Here is a 16,222-nt window from a genome sequence, read left to right as displayed (position 1 = left end):
CAGTTCCATCTTTGCAGCATCTTCTCTTGAGTGAGAAGATCAAGAGGAAGAAGAAACAGAGAGGGGACATTTGCTGGCATCCTCCTCCTTCCCTGTTGGAAAGGTCGGATGCTGAGGATGGAAACCTGGCACACCAGTTATGTTTAGGAAATCTGTTGGGCTCCAGCATCTCTCTGTGCTTGACCTCCCCAGTAAAGGCTGGGCAGGGATGGGAATGGGCTCCATAGATGGAGGAGAGCAAAGAGAGCTATTAATGCTAATGGGTGGGAGTTGGCCATGAATAAATCAGCAGCATCTTTCCAGCCATCAAAGCATGAAACCCTCCAGTGTGGAGCAGGAAGCAGAGGGGATGTGCAGATGATGTTTGGTGCATGACAGGGGCTGTTACCTACAAACCCAAGAGATTTGGGCCTGGACCCCCACCCTGCTGCCATGGGGTGGGATTTTGGATCTCATTCCCCAGCCCCATGCAAACAGCCGTCCCCAAAGCCACCCCTGAACATCAGTGAGTGAAGCTTTTCATTCCTGAGCACCTCCAGGCTGGATCTGTGTGGGGGTTTCATGCTTGTCCTGCTGCAGATGGGAGAGAAGATGTGGGCAGGCATCACTAGTTCAAACCTCCCTTTAACCAGACACATCCTTCCACCTCCAGCCATCCAGCCTGGCCTCGGTAATCCCAAATCCTAGGTATTAGGCATTTAATCTTGCATTTTATGTCTCCTCTTACCAGGGGGTCTGAAATTAAAAGGGAAGCCGGGAAGAGCTGAGCTTCTGCGGGTTTAATTGGTTCTGGCTGCTGGATAAGGTGGAAGGAGGAAAAGGCAGCAGCTTTCCTCGGCGTTTCCCAAGGATCTGTGGTTATTCTGGGAGAGAGGAAGAGACGCAGCATCACGGGAGGGAGGGGAAAACATGCCCCGTCCCTGGACAGGGAAGGAACTGGTGTGTGAGCCCCAGCCGGGCAGGAGGGAGCTGAGCGGCTCCGTGGAGCTGAGCCAGCCGCCTGCCGAGAGTATTTTCCATGATGCAAACTCAGGGAAGGGGGAGAGGGGCCGAGGCGGGACATGGGGTTGGTGCCTTTGATGTCCTCTCCTGCCTCGCAGGAAAGCTGGAGGCATCTCCTTGGCCTGGGCTGGGGCTGGTCCTGGTCAGGCTCAGCACTGGAAGCAGCAGCAGGATGAACTGGGGATGGAGCAACGAGCCAGGGATCTCCATTTCCAAGTGCTGATTATGGCTGTGGCTGCCAGTGGTACCCAGTGCAGGTCCCAGCTCCACTTTACTGATGCCCTATGGATTCTGGGATATAAAAATCCCAGTTTCCATCCCCTCCCCCCAGCCTGCTACACATCCCCTGGACATCCCCATGTTTTACTCCAGAACAGAAGTCCCAATACAGGATACTTCACCACTCATGCCACCTTGCTAGTCCCCCCTGCATCCTACTGCTGCTAACAGAAATGGAGCTGCCCTGGCTAATAAAGACACTTGTTTAATTATTATTAGCAGAATTAAGGGCTTTTAGTTGCATTTCCCCATCCCCCAGAGGTAACCAGGGACTGCACTTTGACCTCAGTTGAAATATGTATTACCAACAGGTATGTACCTTCAATATGCTGTTTTCTAGCTAAAAATAAGCAGATCCACAGCTGATGGGATGCAAGAAAAAGCCCAAATGGTGAAGCTTTAACCCCACTTTTCCATATTTACCAGGAAAAAGGGGGATGTGGGAGCTCCCGTATCCTGACCAAAGGGAATCACTCTGGCGGATGCTGCAAACCCTCACCGCTGCCAGGCTGTGGGAACCGCTGCAAGATGAGGTTGGGATGAACTACACGCACTTAAGGAATAATGCAACCTGCCAGGCACTTAAAGCAGCCCAGATGAATGGAACCGGCAGCTGGAGCTTACCCAGGTAACGCTGCCAGAGCAAGAGGGCTCTGGGGACAGGTGATGAGCTCGGGGATAAAGTAGGACACTTTGGGAGCCGATGCTGCGAGTTCCTGCCCTGCGGGGTGTGCAGAGACCAGCGCGGCTCTGGAGATGGGATCAGATGGGGAGGTGGGACCTTGCTCCTCGTGGTGATGCTCTGCAGCATCCCATTGCACTCGCAGGACCGGGCTGTGCCACCACGTCCTCGCTGCTTGAGCCCTCTTCAGTTCAGAGGGCACTGCTGGTGATACGTGGGTGATAAATCATCCAGAAATACACAGATTTAGGCCACTGAAGTGGCAAATGCCCTCCTCCAGCAGTGAGCCCGCTCCCCCGGCTGTGTACCTGCTAAAGACTGCAATGAAGATTAAAGTCAGTTTTTGCAGCAAGTGCGTTTTCACCTTAGAAATAAGAAGAGGAAAAAAAAAGAGAGTGATGGGTGAACCCTGCTCTCTTACATCTTCTTTACAGCGTGTTCCCCCTGCTCCACCTCTCCTCTGTGCCAGCCTCAGCCTCCTCCATGTCCCTGTACAGCAGGAGCTGGTGCCCCCACCAAAAGCCTCCTGCCAGGCCAAAGGCTGAGTGCAAACATGCAACCTAAGTACAACAACACCAGAAGACATCCTGGTCCCCTGCCCCACGCTGTGCACTGGGAGATGGGGCAAACCCCCCCCCACATCAGGATGGTTTCATGTCACAACATTGGCTACACATCCAATATATGAACAACCCCAAAACAGCCCCTCTGCCAGCATCCTGGGCTGGCACCCAGCAAGGAAAAGGTGCCCACAAATAACACTTTGCAGCTTAAACCCTTGGAGAACCAGGCTCTGCCCGCTTCCAGCCAAGCATCCTCAGCACATTGCTCCATATGGCAACCATTACTGCTCGCAGCACCGGAATCGTTTGCTCCATGCACACACACACGCTCCCTCCCCTGCCAGCCTCCTGCCCCTCCTTGCTCATAATCAACCCCACATGCTAAAGAGCAGCCGTGCAAACCCAACCTGCCCCCCCCCGCAGAGCCCTTGGCTTCCCGCACAACTCGGCTCTGGATCCTGCTCCATCGTGTGCTTTGGATCTTGGGGAGAAACATCCAAAAGGGCTCCTCGCATCCAGTGCTGGGCTCCTCAGTACAAGAGACAAGATGCTGCTGGAGAGGGTCCAGCGGAGGCCACCAGGATGCTCAGGGGTCTGGAGCATCTCTCATGAGGAGAGATTGCAGGAGCTGGGCCTGGTTGGTCAGAGAAGAGCAGCCTGAGAGGGGATCCCATCAATGCAGAGCAGTGTCTCAAAGGTGGGTGCCAGGAGGATGGTGCCAGGCTCTTTCCAGTGGTGCCCAGCGACAGGACGAGGAGCAATGGCCATAAACTAACACACAACAAGTTTCACCTCGACATGAGGAAGAGCTGCTTTCCATTGAGGGTGGCAGAGCCCTGGCCCAGGCTGCCCAGGGGGGTTGTGGAGTCTCCCTCTCTGGAGACATTGAAACCCAACCATGGACACACGTTCCTGTGTGACCTGCTCTGGGTGGCCCTGCCTTGGCAGGGGTTGGACACGATGATCTCCAGAGCTCCCTTCCAGCCCTGCTGGTTCTGGGGTTCTGGGATAAGCTGCTTCTCCAGCCCCTGGGAGCAGCTCGGGGCAGGACTGGACGCGGCGGTGGCGCAGCGCATGCAGTCGCTCTGTGAGCAAAGCCAGGAATGCTGTTTGCAATTACAACAGCCCTTCCCACTGCAAGAGCCTGCTCCGTGCCGCTGGACCTCAGCGAGCTCCAAAGCCCTTGGCTGGAGTTCCTTGGCACCGGGTGAGCTTTCCTTGCTCCTCTCCAAGAGCCCCTCGCTGGAAAGGACTCGGCTGCTCGGGCTGATGGCACGGAGCGGAGGTGAGGAGGTTGATGCATGGCCAGGGATTCAGGAGGTGCAATAACACCAGTTATTGTGCTTTGCTGAGGGGTTTCACCTAGAAAACATTGAGCCTTGTACAACCCATCCCAGTCCATACATATGGATATATATTTATCCCTAAGACTGGCGGGCCACTGCAGCCCAGTACGAGTCCCAAGATGGTCACACCAGTCAGTGCAAAGGCAACAACAACCATGGAAAATGCTGGCTATAACCCCTGGATTAAGCCATGCTGATTTCAGAAATAAAGACATTTTATGGCCAACCTAAGGACTGAGCAAGGGAGGAGACACCAGAAAACTGATCCAGGATGGAGGGAGCGGGAACAACCAGAAACAGGGAGTTTTTCGGGGGGAGCAAAAGGCATAACTTTCGTTGAGGGAACCTGACACTGTTTCCCCCAGCGAGTTTCCAATTACAGAGTGGCTAATGGAAAATCCTGGCATAATTGTGTCCATGTTGTAATGTTATGGAAAATACCATAATGAGATTAGGTCTGCGCTGGGCTCCTCCAGCGAGCAGCGTGGCAGCATGCACAGGATGCCCTGTGTCCCCTCCAGCATCTCCTGCTCCCCAAAAAGATCCCAGGGCTTGGGAACCCTCGTGGTCCCCAAAACACCATCATGCTGCGGGTTTCTCCCACTGTAATCACGAGCTGGAAGGGAGTCAGTGAAGGTCTCGAGGGGTGGTGGCTCCGGAGGAGGCTCTCCAGACCTCGGATCCTCTCCAGCTTCACAGTTTCCATCAGTGAGATTTTTCCTGGAGACATTTATGGCTCTTTCCGTGTTGCTTTCCATGTCCCACTGAATATTGCATGTGCTGCCGCTCCCCAAGGAGCGATAGTCTGAAGAAAGGCTGATTCTTTGCAGGCTTTTCTAGAGCTGCTAAATGGCACCTCTTCTCTTCTGCACATTACCACTGGTGTTTGCAGGCATATTTGGGGGTGATTATTAGCTGAAACCTGCCAAGAAGCCAGGCTCGGTTGTTAGAGCATCCCTAGGGGCTGAAGTGGAAAACCAGGAGCAGCATCTTTCCTTTCCACAAGGGCACATGTTGGAGGCTCAGCAGCGCTGGGTGCTGGCAGAGCCACCCATGAGGGGTCCGAGCCACTGACCCATTGATTCCCATCCTCCTTGCCATGGGGCATTTGGCTGGAGATCCTGACCCAGACATGGATAATGAGACGGGAGGACTAGGAGCTAGAAACAGGGTAAAAAAGGGCAAGAAACAAGGAGAAGAGGAGATGTACAGGTCGAAAAGGAAGGTGGGGAAACTCTGCTGTGAGGCAGGAACTGTACAAAGCTCTGTTCCTTACAAAGGCGCTTGTAGAGATTATTATCATTAATTTATGTAGCTCTACATTTGCACGAGAAGAACTCAAGAACTAATTAATCAGCAACTGAAGAACAGCCCTGGCTTGGCTCTCACCCAGGGAGAAGCAATTCTGGGAAGAAACAATCCTGTACTGAGAGGGAACTCGGCTGTGGGAGCGCTGCTTTTCTCTATGTGCTTCGTCGTCCTAGAAATGATACAAAATCTGGGATGATTTTCTGGGAAAAAGGGAAACAAATCAGCTCACAAACCCTGGAGCTCTCCCAAGGCAACAGGGCAAGCTCTTTTGGCATCTCAGCGTGGCAAAGCGGGTTCCCTCTCCGTGATCCAGGGGAAAGGAATCATCCGATGAGCAATGATTTTTGACTCCATCTGAAGTCGAAGTCTCCAAGTGACTGTGCCTAGATGAAAACCAAGGGGAAGAAAGGAGATGCCATTTGAGAGAGTAATTCACTAACCCCGCTAATGGTGCCAGAGCAATTACACACGTGGCTCTAATAGGCAGGAAAACAATTAACACTCTGCCAAGGGCTCCAGTGGTGATTTTATGAGTCCTGCTGGAGCCAAGCTCCCAGAGGAATATCAGAGTGGGGGTTATTTCTCCACCCTTTTGGGACTATTTCATGCTCTCACATGCAGCTATTGAAGTTTTCCATCGTGGATTTACACTGAGCTGCAGTGAATTAGTCGATCCTCTTGCCCTGAAAGAGCTCCAAGGGACCTCACCTCCAGAACCACACCACAACCCTCCAGCCAGGGAAAGCAGCTGATGGTTTCCTCAAGCCAACCAGCGTTTGCTGCACATTGCAAGGAGCTTTTCGAGGTTACTCACACCCGGAGCCTGTGCAGGCCTAAGGGAAGAGGAGAAAATCCCTGCCATGTTATTGTAATAAAACATGCAGTAAATACCACTGAAAGCATTCCATACATCCTGCCTGTGGGGATTCACCGCGCCTGACCTCAGGCATCTGAAAATCAGCCGTCCTCTGGGCTCTCCCAAGAGCTAAGGGGGGAAGTCAGCGTTTCCACACATCCGATCCCAAAATAGCTGGGTAAGAAACAGGATTCATTCACTTCCACAGATGCTGGTTTCTTCTCCTTTGTCCGGTTCAGGAGCAGAGATGCCTCAGGAGGAGAAGTTCAGCTTTTGGAGGGTGATGCCAGTTGAAAGGAATCGTACATTTGACATTGTCCTATGTATCTCTGGACCACACCAAGTCACATAAAACATACCCCACCTTACTTCCCCCTCTCCCTTGCGTGCTAGGGAGAAGGGATGAATGCAGACAGCACTCACGTGCAGCAAAACAGGATCATTTGGAGCTTTTGTCCTCACTTGCCCTCAAGCTGAGCAGTTGATGCTCTGTGTTGTAGCTACCAGCACCCATCTGGATGATGCTCTACCTTGAAACCAGGCAAGAGCAACACACAACAGTCCCTCATAGTCTGAAGCTCTTTGGCTTCTGCCGGAGAAAGGAGAGCATGATGAGAGTAACAGAAGGTAAAACCATCCATATCTCTGCCATAGCAGGTCATACCCCATGAGATCAACAGAGGACTTGGTTTTCTTTACCCCTTCCAGTCATTAATCAGTTTTAGTGCTAAACAAAGCTGCGTCTCTGAAGGGGAGGTCTCCTATATTAAACCTTGTTGCAGAGGAAGCGGTAGATGATCTTAACCAGACGTGTCTTCTTAAAGGGATGCCGCTGCTACTGCTCTGGCTGAAGACTCCAAAGATCAAAAGATGCTCCGAGATTTCACTTTACTACATCCTATTCCTCTGTGAATTCCTCTACCAAATTCCTAACATCCAGGACTTAAACACATATTCTCAGATGTTCCTATCGCTGCAGCTCATGCAGAAACATCACATCCATCTCACCAGGGTGGTGGAAAGCTCCTGAGGAGGTGGTGGGCAGTTGCACCTAGCAGAAGCTCCACTACCTCACCATAAAGACTGCAATACCCCGATGGCTTGGGTGTTAAGCACAATACCTTTCCGGTGTTGGTGAGAGCCAAAGCTCATGGTTGACCTTTTCTGCCATGTCAGGAGTCTCCAACTCAGGTGGATATTGCTTTTGAGGGGTATTAGCATGTTATGCTCCTCCTGGTTATCACCACAAGCTCTTAGTGGCTACAAGAGGACACGGTTCATTTTGTTACTGCCTGTGCTCACGTCCAACCCTTTTCTTTGCAGTTATGGGGCAAACCCCTGTATTTTTATCCTACCTCAAGAAGGCTCCTTGGCTCCAGGATTGGAAGCTCCAGATCCAAGTTTATAAAGGTTTTACATGTGTAGTAAGACAGAGTTCTTAGCAACATCCAGTGGCAACGTGCAATAATGTTATCAATGGCATCACTTGGGGTGTTTAATGGAGCTTGGTTGTGAATAGATGGAAACAAGCACTGGCTTTAGGGCAAGAGAAAAGCTTTGGTGGCTCCATCATGGGGATAACTGCAATAGTAACAGAAGAAGATTCTGCTTCCTGCCCTGCTTACATCAAGTGCTCATGCACATTTTATAAGAGAAACTGCCTGGGTATATAAACAAAATGACTCACTCTGAAACTGATAACATGGAACACAACTCCGTGTGGATCCAAAGCCAGAACTGCTTTAGTTATTTGAAATGTAAATGATTTATCTACTGCCTGGTTCACGAGTTGTTCAGGGCAGTTTCCTTCCAAATGGGTCGCTCAACACAGGCTTTTGCAAACTCCTGGGGAAGCAGGGAAGGTGGCAAGGAACACATGGAAACCCTCTTGGCTGATGTATGGAGAGGAGGGTGGGCAAGGGGCCTCCCTATCCCTTGGGAAAGCATTCCCAGAGCCGCCTTCACTGGAGACTTGCTGTGAGGGTGCTGCAATGAGATGAGCAACGCCACCACCAGCATCGCTCTCCCACTCGCACCAGCTACATCTCGGATGCTCACTTCTCCTTCCAGCCCAGCCTGGTGAGCATCACAGGAGCAGAGAGATCCCAGCAGCATCCAGAAGTCTTCCTCCTTTGAGCGCTGTGGGATTCCCACTCGCTTTGGGTCACCCCATCCTGGCTCCTGCCCGTTGCCTGGTCTCTCTTAAGCTGGGTGAAATCGGTGCTACTTGCTCCTACTTATTCTGGACTTTCCAGCCATGGGAAGGGCCTGCAGCCCATGTGGGTTCATGCATGTGTGTCTTCCCATGTCATGGATGGGAAGACAATTGATGGTGGGAGAGCAGCAAGAATTGATGGATGAGGAAAGAGCTTCATGGGGCAGCGGGGCTGAGCAGGCAGGACCAGAGAGAGGAAAAACAACCCAGGGAGAGAAATGGAGAAGGTGGCACCGAGCTCTGAAGACTCATTAGGTTAATTCTTTCAGTGTGTTGTGCTCTGGCACAGCACAAGGAGGAGGGAAAAATCCATTTCATGGGGGGAAAAAAAATCAAATAAATCATTTCAACTGTTGTGCTGCTTCTGAAATTAAGATGCTTCAAAGGTTTTTTACTGAAACCAAAGAGCAAAACCTCCCTCAGCCATCGCCCAGCAGCAGAGACATGCTTGGGAAAGGGGAAATTTATACTCAAGCCTCTTCTCTGGCCTCTTCCAATTCCATCCATAAGAGAGATGAGTTCAAGATGGTGCAAAAACCATCTAGAGAGACTCATTGAAGAGTTGTGTGGTCCTGCTTTGTAACACAGAGACATACCACAGCTTCCCAGTGCTCCACTTACTGCCAGGGATAACAAAACCCAGAGCCACAGGCCCGGGTACCTGAGCCCGGAGGGGAAAAGCTTTGCTCCAGCTTTAGGAGCTGCTCTAAGGTCTCCCCTTCAGGAGCCTTCTCTTCTCCAGGCTGCCCCAGCCCAGCTCTCTCAGCCTGGCTCCAGAGCAGAGCTGCTCCAGCCCTCGCAGCAGCTCCGGGGCCTCCCCTGGCCTCGCTCCAGCAGCTCCATCTCATTTAACAAGACACCGAGCAGAGGAACCGCGCTGCTCCCTCCCATGGGTGAACCTCTTGGGGGTACAGACACCTCCTTCCCCAGAGCAGCCCCACTGCAGCCCCCCAGGTCTCACGATACACATGGAGGGAACAGCACAGCTCCAGCACAAGCTTTCCTCTCTATACTAACACTATTCACCTTCAACAGCAGCCAGCTCGCACCATCCCCAGCGTATCACCCCAATCGTTGCCACCCTCACCCCGATGCAGCCCCTCTCGCTGGATGATGGCAGGAGCAGAGCTCAGCCCAGCAAATACCACCCAGCCAAGGCCAACACTCTCCCATCACCCCCAGCTCTGGAGGCTGCAGCACCCCTGATCCAGCACAGGAGCTCTGCTGGGCCCACCAAGGGAGGACACAAAGGAGAAGAGGATGGACGGTCACTTGTTTTATGGTGCAGATGTGCTGGAGGTGGGCAGGATGCTGCTTTTCCCAGTTGCTGGCTCTATCCCCACCAGCCACATTTAACCTTTAGCCCATGTTCACATCAGTGTTGATAATAAGAAAAGGAGCTGCTCAAAAGGGAGCTCAAAGCTCTGTGCAAGCAATAAAATCACACAATCCCCTGTCAGCAGCACAGGTCACACCTTCCCTGATGGGAAAACAGCACGAATCCATAGAATCATAGAATCACAAAGTGGTTTAGGTGGAAGGGACCTTAAAGCTCATCCAGTTCCAACCCCCTGCCACGGGCAGGGACACCTTCCATTCGACCAGGCTGCTCCAAGCCCCTGTGTCCAACCTGGCCTTGAACATCCCTGGAAGTGCTCAGGTTGGATGGGGCTTGGAACAACCAAGCAGTTTCATCAAAGAAAGGCAACAAGTGAAGGTTTGAGCTCTTACCTCAACACACAGCTGGGTATCGACGTCCTCGACAGAGCAGAGCTGGTGGAGACGACAACAAGGAGGAGGAGGAAGCAGAGGAGAATGAGGTCTCTTCTGGAGATGCAGGTTAAGGGGTTCACCCTCCTGCTTCAAAGGAGTGTGTGCAAATGCAGCCCTTGAGTCACAGCTGCCAAAGCTCAGGGTAATTACAAGGCTTGATGAAGGAGCTTTGCTCTGGTGGCTCGGGCTGGGCTGCAGGGTTGCAGCCAGGCTCGTGAGGGCAGACATCTGGCTGAAGGATGCTGCAAAGAACTGATGTGGGTGGCACATCCCTTCCACCATACATCAGAGACCCCAAACCCCGTTAGGGAGTCATGCAAGGGCCTTGGAATGAGGGAAACATCAGTCCCAAAGAGCACAGTCAGGGCTGACCATGGCATAACCTCAGCATTCAAACAGGCCAAAAACAAACTACAGGTTTTTCCTGCCCAAGGAGAACTCGGGACAAAAAATTCCATGTCTGCCTGAGCTGAATAATCTGCAAATATAAGCAGGCATTTGAGTGATGAATGGACCCTGCTCTGTTGTCCAAAGCTTGCTTCAAAACCAATCCCTTCCACAGTGAGATTCAGCATCACAAGCGCAATGACACAGCCAAGCATGAATCCCAGGGGAACGAACAGAGCAAGGAAAAGGTAGAACTGGATGTTACTGAGTGTGCGACAAGCATCCCAGCTCAGCAGGCTGGGGATCCGCTCACGGGAATGAAAGCAAACAAGCTGAGGTTTAAATAGAAGCAAAAAGAACCTCGGAAGGGAAAAACCAATGAGAGCAAGTGTTTACCCTGGTGCTGGGATGGTGCAGGAGCCGTGGCCGGGTGCCAGCTCTCCAGTCTTCTTAGTTTCTCAAGGTCTGCTCCAGTGAGTCTGTGTCCTGGTCCCCTCCTGCCCTCGGCTCAGGCATGTGCTGAAGGTGCAGCCTCAGCCCTTTGGCTCTGAGCAGGTAAAACACCTCCGAGAAGCTTGGGAGGGAAACTTCTGGCACCTGGTTTGGGGGGAAAACCCAACTGAAAGCTCATTGCACAGCGGTTTGCAATGTATCACCTGATTACAGCCAGAGCAGAAGCGAATGCCCTGGTGAGTTAATTCAAACTGCTGTGGGGCACACAGTGAAGAAGCCCAATAGGGCATTAAGGAAGATAAACAGAATCCCAGCCTGGTTTGGGCTGGAAGGGGCCTTAAAGCTCATCCAGTTCTAACCTCCTGCCATGGGCAGGGACACCTTCCACTAGAGCAGGTTGCTCCATGGCAGGGGGTTGGAACTGGGTGATCTTAAGGTCCTTTCCAACCCAACCCATTCTGTAAGTGGAAACCACTGCCTGCATTCCCATTGCCAGGTTTAGGGGGAGGAAAAAGAGGGGCCAAACCTCAATGATGGGCAGCCTGCCCTGGAGCCAGCCCAGCCTCCCTGCGAGCACGTGCCCTGCTCAGACCCAAACATGGGAAGAACGAGTCAGGTTTGAACTTATATTAGTTTTATTCACATTTCCAGAAGAAAGCATTGGTGGAGCGCGAGGTCAGGGCCAGTGTGACACAGAGCTCAAGGATTTGGTTTAAAACAGGCAAAACCATTTCAGAGGCTGAACTGAGGCAACGGCTTCCAGTTCCCGGCACAAGGTTCCAGTTCAAGTACCAGGAATTCCAAACCTAAGCATGATGGAGAGGATGTCGAAAGCTTTAAAGCTTGCTGTGCTATAAATCCCTAAGCAGGGCAGGAAAGTAGCAGGCAGGAAATCTTCTCCAGCTGAACAGGCTTATCCCCTGGGCTCAAGGTTGGGGGTTTTTCCCCTTTGGTTGTAGAGTTTTGCCATCAGCATTGCCAAGTGTTTCCATCCGACCTTAATGGGATTCATTACCCAGAGCAGAAATTTGCTGCTACTGTATTACCAGGATGATCACTGGTGATGGAACAGAAGGATTTTAATAGAGAAAAAAGGATCAAAACGTGATGGCTCTGGATGTCAAAATCAGGGCCACGGGAACAAAAACAAGGAGTAAGACCCATTTAAATTGAGAACTGACAATTCCCAGTTGCACTGTCGGCCCATGGGAAGCTGTCACAGCTCTGGGTTGCTTCTAAGTAATAGACTTCTATTTCTAAGTGACTTCTGGGTTCAGTCAGGCCAACAGCTGGTTTCTGCGGACACTGAGCACGCAAGGAAAGCCTCCGAAACCCTGGTGGCATGAACCAGCTTCAGCGCCGCTCACCGCAGAGCCGCAGCTTTTGGCTTTCTGCTTCAAAGTGCATGTTTCAAATTAGACAAGAAGGCATCAGGCAATCAAAGGCATCTGCAGACCCCTCACCTCGACACAGGCCTCCCACAGCACTGAGGAAAGGCAGAGCTTGTCCAGGCAGAGCCTGGCAGCAGAAAGAGGTTGCCGAGCCCCACGTGAAAGTGAGCGGAACGGCACCAGCGACTTCCCAAGTTCTGGGGCTCAGAGATGAGCTGTTTGTCTGGCTTGTAAGTGTTAGGGAGTTTTAAATGTGTCCAGAAAGACACTGGAAATCTTTCTGCCCTCGTGTTATTGTGAAATTGCTTGATTTTGTTCGAATACAGCTATATTTGGGAAGGGAGTCAGCAATAGATGTGTGCGCATTCCTGCTTGCTCTGCAAAGACAATTACTGGATTGCAAAAAAAGGCACAAGAAGCACATTCCTCCTCCTTCTCTCCCTAAAAGGGTTCCTCCTTCCTCCTTGCTGAAAGCCCTGCTCTCGCTGTCACTGAACAACCTCCAAGTACTCAGTTTCATCTTTGATCCAGCTGGCTTGGAAGCCCCTAAGATTAAAGATTTCTGTTCTGTTTGAATCATTTCAATGACTGGAATCTCATTGCTTATTTCACCAATTTTCTTCAACCTCTATCTATATATAGTAAAAGAGATGAAATGTTGTATTTTGGTCTATTGCTGGAGGCAATCTGCTGTCCCCCAACCCAGATTCCCAAAGGAAGGAGGTAAAACAGAAAATCTGGCAGGACCTGCTTGGTAGGAACAAGAGCAAGGTGGAAGTGCACTCACCCACCTGACTGGGCATCACGGAGGGGAAACCGGAGCAAGGAAGGGCTCAGGAATATTGAGCAGGTCACTGGAGAGTCAGAACAAACCAGCCCAGCTACAGATCCTCTGCTCCAGTTGTCAGTGAACAATTTACTTTGCCTAGAAGGCGAGTTGTGTCACTCCAGGACATGCCACTTACAATTCCAGTTGTTACACTGATGCTGGATGCGCAGAGTGGGATAAAGGAATGTGACTCTTTGGTGAATATCCTGGTTATCAGACTAAAAATGTGGTTTAATAATTCAAATTCATACCTTGCCTAGTGCTTAACACTGCATTAAATCACCCTCCTGCCGTTGCCTGGCTCATAGTTAATGTTTCAGCTGTTAAATATCCCACCAGCCCTACGTCTTTTCTGTGGAAGGCTTAAACTCCTTAACATCTACAAAAATAGAAAGCAAGAAGACAAACTGCTCTATGTATTAATCCAGGACTGTATGGCTTCAGTGGTGTGGATTCTGCCCTGTTCACAGTTCTAAGGAACTTACCACTTTAGGCAAGCCACAAGGACCTACTCAGCAGCTGGAAGGTTGGACAAAGGACATGGAGTGACGAGGGAAGGAAGATCAAGGGCGTTCCTTGCGTCACAGACAGCGTGTTCATTCTGTTCCCAGTGGCTCTCAGAGAAGCTGCAGCAACAACACTGGTGGCAAAGATGCCAAGGAGGGAGTGTGAGGTGCCTACAGATGGATCACATCTCATCAGGAGGTGCCCGAGAAACCCATGGAAATCCATGGGCAGAGCTGATGGCACGACTGCCTTAACACACAGCGCTTGGAATGGTTCACACAGACAGGATTCAGCCTGGCAGCTCTGAAGGAAGGGGGGGAAGGATTTCCCCAGCTAGGATGCCTCTAACTGAGCTCCAGAACAGATACCCACCTCGTTTTGCTGTCTGTCTGAACCCCAGTTCCCCTCCAGTTAAACTTCCCCATGTGCTCTGCCTGCCTTAGTGGAGCCATACCCTGCTGCTACAGCACAGTGACTCTTTGGCAGGACAGACCCGAGTCCACCCGGAGCTGAAAAGGCTGAAGCACTGAGTGTTCTCGAGTTTTGATTGTTCAAATAAAAAGCAAATTGTTGCTGGGAACAATTGTGTATCTGTACACACAGACTGGCCACTGCTGCGTTTCCAGCTCATTCCTACCATTTGTCTGACACTGGAGAGGACAAGAATGAACCCACCAAATTCCCAGTGCCCCTGATCGTGCCATTTTGCTGTTAAGATCCTCCTGGTCCAGGCAGCAGTTGCACAAAAGCACTGATGGAAGAATTATAGCTAAAATCTTTGTCTCCTGTGGGAGATACCTTTATGAGAGATCTCTGCCTACCCAAAGCCCATCTCCATAGGGCTTGCTTCCCACTCTGGTGACACAAGGAAGAACATTTTGCTTGTTACCAGGAACGATGCAAGCCATCAGTGATGAAACCCTTTGCCCACGCTACCTCTCTGTGGTGGAAGCAGTAGCCAAGGGTACAGTTAGGATCAGCAGGAGAAACTACAACATAAAAATCAGTCCTGAAAAGGGCATCTCTTGGGTCACGGCATTGAAGGATACAGCTGAGTTGCTCTGAAGTGCATCTTTTCCCTATTTTCTGATGCTCTTGTCTCTTTCCTACTTTCTTATTCTCTTTTCTCAGAGTTTTTACACATATATTAAACATGCTGGTGATAACTCAAGTCTTTTCAGGCACTCTCATTGGACACAGCAGCCACTTTACTCACAGCTTTCTTCTTGCTATTGCAGCTCCACCAGTGTTCCCCTGGATTCCCCTTAGAACCGGAGGTTTCTTCTAGATCTCAAAAAGAGATTGATATAGCAAACCCAAATTCAATTACAAAATATAATAATATCCTCTTCTTGGAAGTGAAGCTGCCCCATATTCCAGACTATGGCAGGAGGTTTATGTCTTGAAAAATACTTTTAATAAGTTCTACTTAAAATACGTCCGAGTCCCAGTCTGCACGTTGTAATGCTCTCAGCTGAAGATCTGTTCCCTGTCACAGTTCCTCAGGGGCTCTGCCAAAGGGCTCTTCTCAGATGTCTTCTGCAGACTTGAACATGAGAATGGAGTTGTAGATCTTCAGGGCAGGACCCAGCTTGATACTGAGTATTTTAACTATGTCGCTCTGGTTCAGGAGCAGGAAGGCCTCACCATCTATCTGCTGAAGGTTAGAAACACAAGAGAAGATGAAGATTAGCATCAAGAGATAGGCAGGATTCTCATTTCTGGTCATTCCAATTAAACAACGTGCTTTGAACTATGGAATGAAAGCATAAACACTGGCCTGATGACTGAAACCTTCTGTTTCTGGCACTCACCCCCTTGCTGCCTTTTCCAAGGGTCTCAGACCTCACTTACCAGCCCTCCTTCTAGAAACAGAGAAGCCCAACTGCAGGCAAGGCTTCTGGAGAGCCCATTAGGAAGATGCTTGTTCAGTAAACCTTCGATTCACTGTAATTGCTCTGAAAAGCCCGCAACTGTCAAAAATCCTACAGACTATTCACAATCTGCAGCCAGAAATGAGATCAGGAAACCCAGACCGTGCGTTTTCAGGAGGCAGCTCTCCAGGAATTAATATATTACACTGATCTACAATGATTAGAAATGTAAAATCACCATTACCTAGTACATTCATTACATACTGTCCTTGCAGAGACTCTTCAACCCCTCTTAAACTGTTCAGGGTAAAATAGAAGCCAAAGGGCTCCTTTTTTTTAGCCAGCTCTGCTAAAAACCTTAAAGATAAGCAACATTCCCGAGATATGAACATCTCCCACAAGCAGGATGTCCTATGCCCACAGACAAGGCTTTGTTTAAAGGGGAAACCTGAAGCTATTGTGAAATTGTGACATTCAGTGGGCTTGCTTAGCACATGGTAAAAGAGATCATGTGCTGTATAAAACAAGGCATAGTAAAGATATGTCACCGTCTGGACTTACATATACACCCTCCTAATGCATCAGCAAGGAAACATTTGAGTAGATTCAAAGGAAGCAAGAGAAAAACATACTGCCTTGTGAAAATACAGGATGCTCTATGGAGCAGTGAGTGAAAGCCTCACATCGGATTCTTAAGAAGAGCTTAAAATTTACTTGGCTTTACAAGAACATCCACAGAGACAACCCAGATATA

General features: G+C 50.4%; 1 protein-coding gene across 4 annotated transcripts in view; it reads right to left on the bottom strand.

Annotated features, from left to right (window-relative positions):
• Positions 1 to 11,484: 11,484 nt before the first annotated feature.
• The window catches only part of LOC115615792 (lethal(3)malignant brain tumor-like protein 3), a 52,144-nt gene continuing 47,406 nt past the window's right edge, over positions 11,485 to 16,222 (bottom strand). For all 4 annotated transcript variants that reach the window (XM_030504382.1, XM_030504384.1, XM_030504385.1 and 1 more), the window contains one exon: positions 11,485 to 15,251. In XM_030504382.1, coding sequence (XP_030360242.1) covers positions 15,123 to 15,251 — 129 coding nt within the window. In that variant the 3' untranslated portion in view covers positions 11,485 to 15,122. The remainder of the gene's footprint in view (positions 15,252 to 16,222) is intronic.

This window comes from Strigops habroptila, chromosome 12 (assembly GCF_004027225.2).
Source record: "Strigops habroptila isolate Jane chromosome 12, bStrHab1.2.pri, whole genome shotgun sequence".
NCBI lineage: Eukaryota > Metazoa > Chordata > Aves > Psittaciformes > Psittacidae > Strigops > Strigops habroptila.
This window is presented reverse-complemented; position numbering and strand designations above follow the sequence as displayed.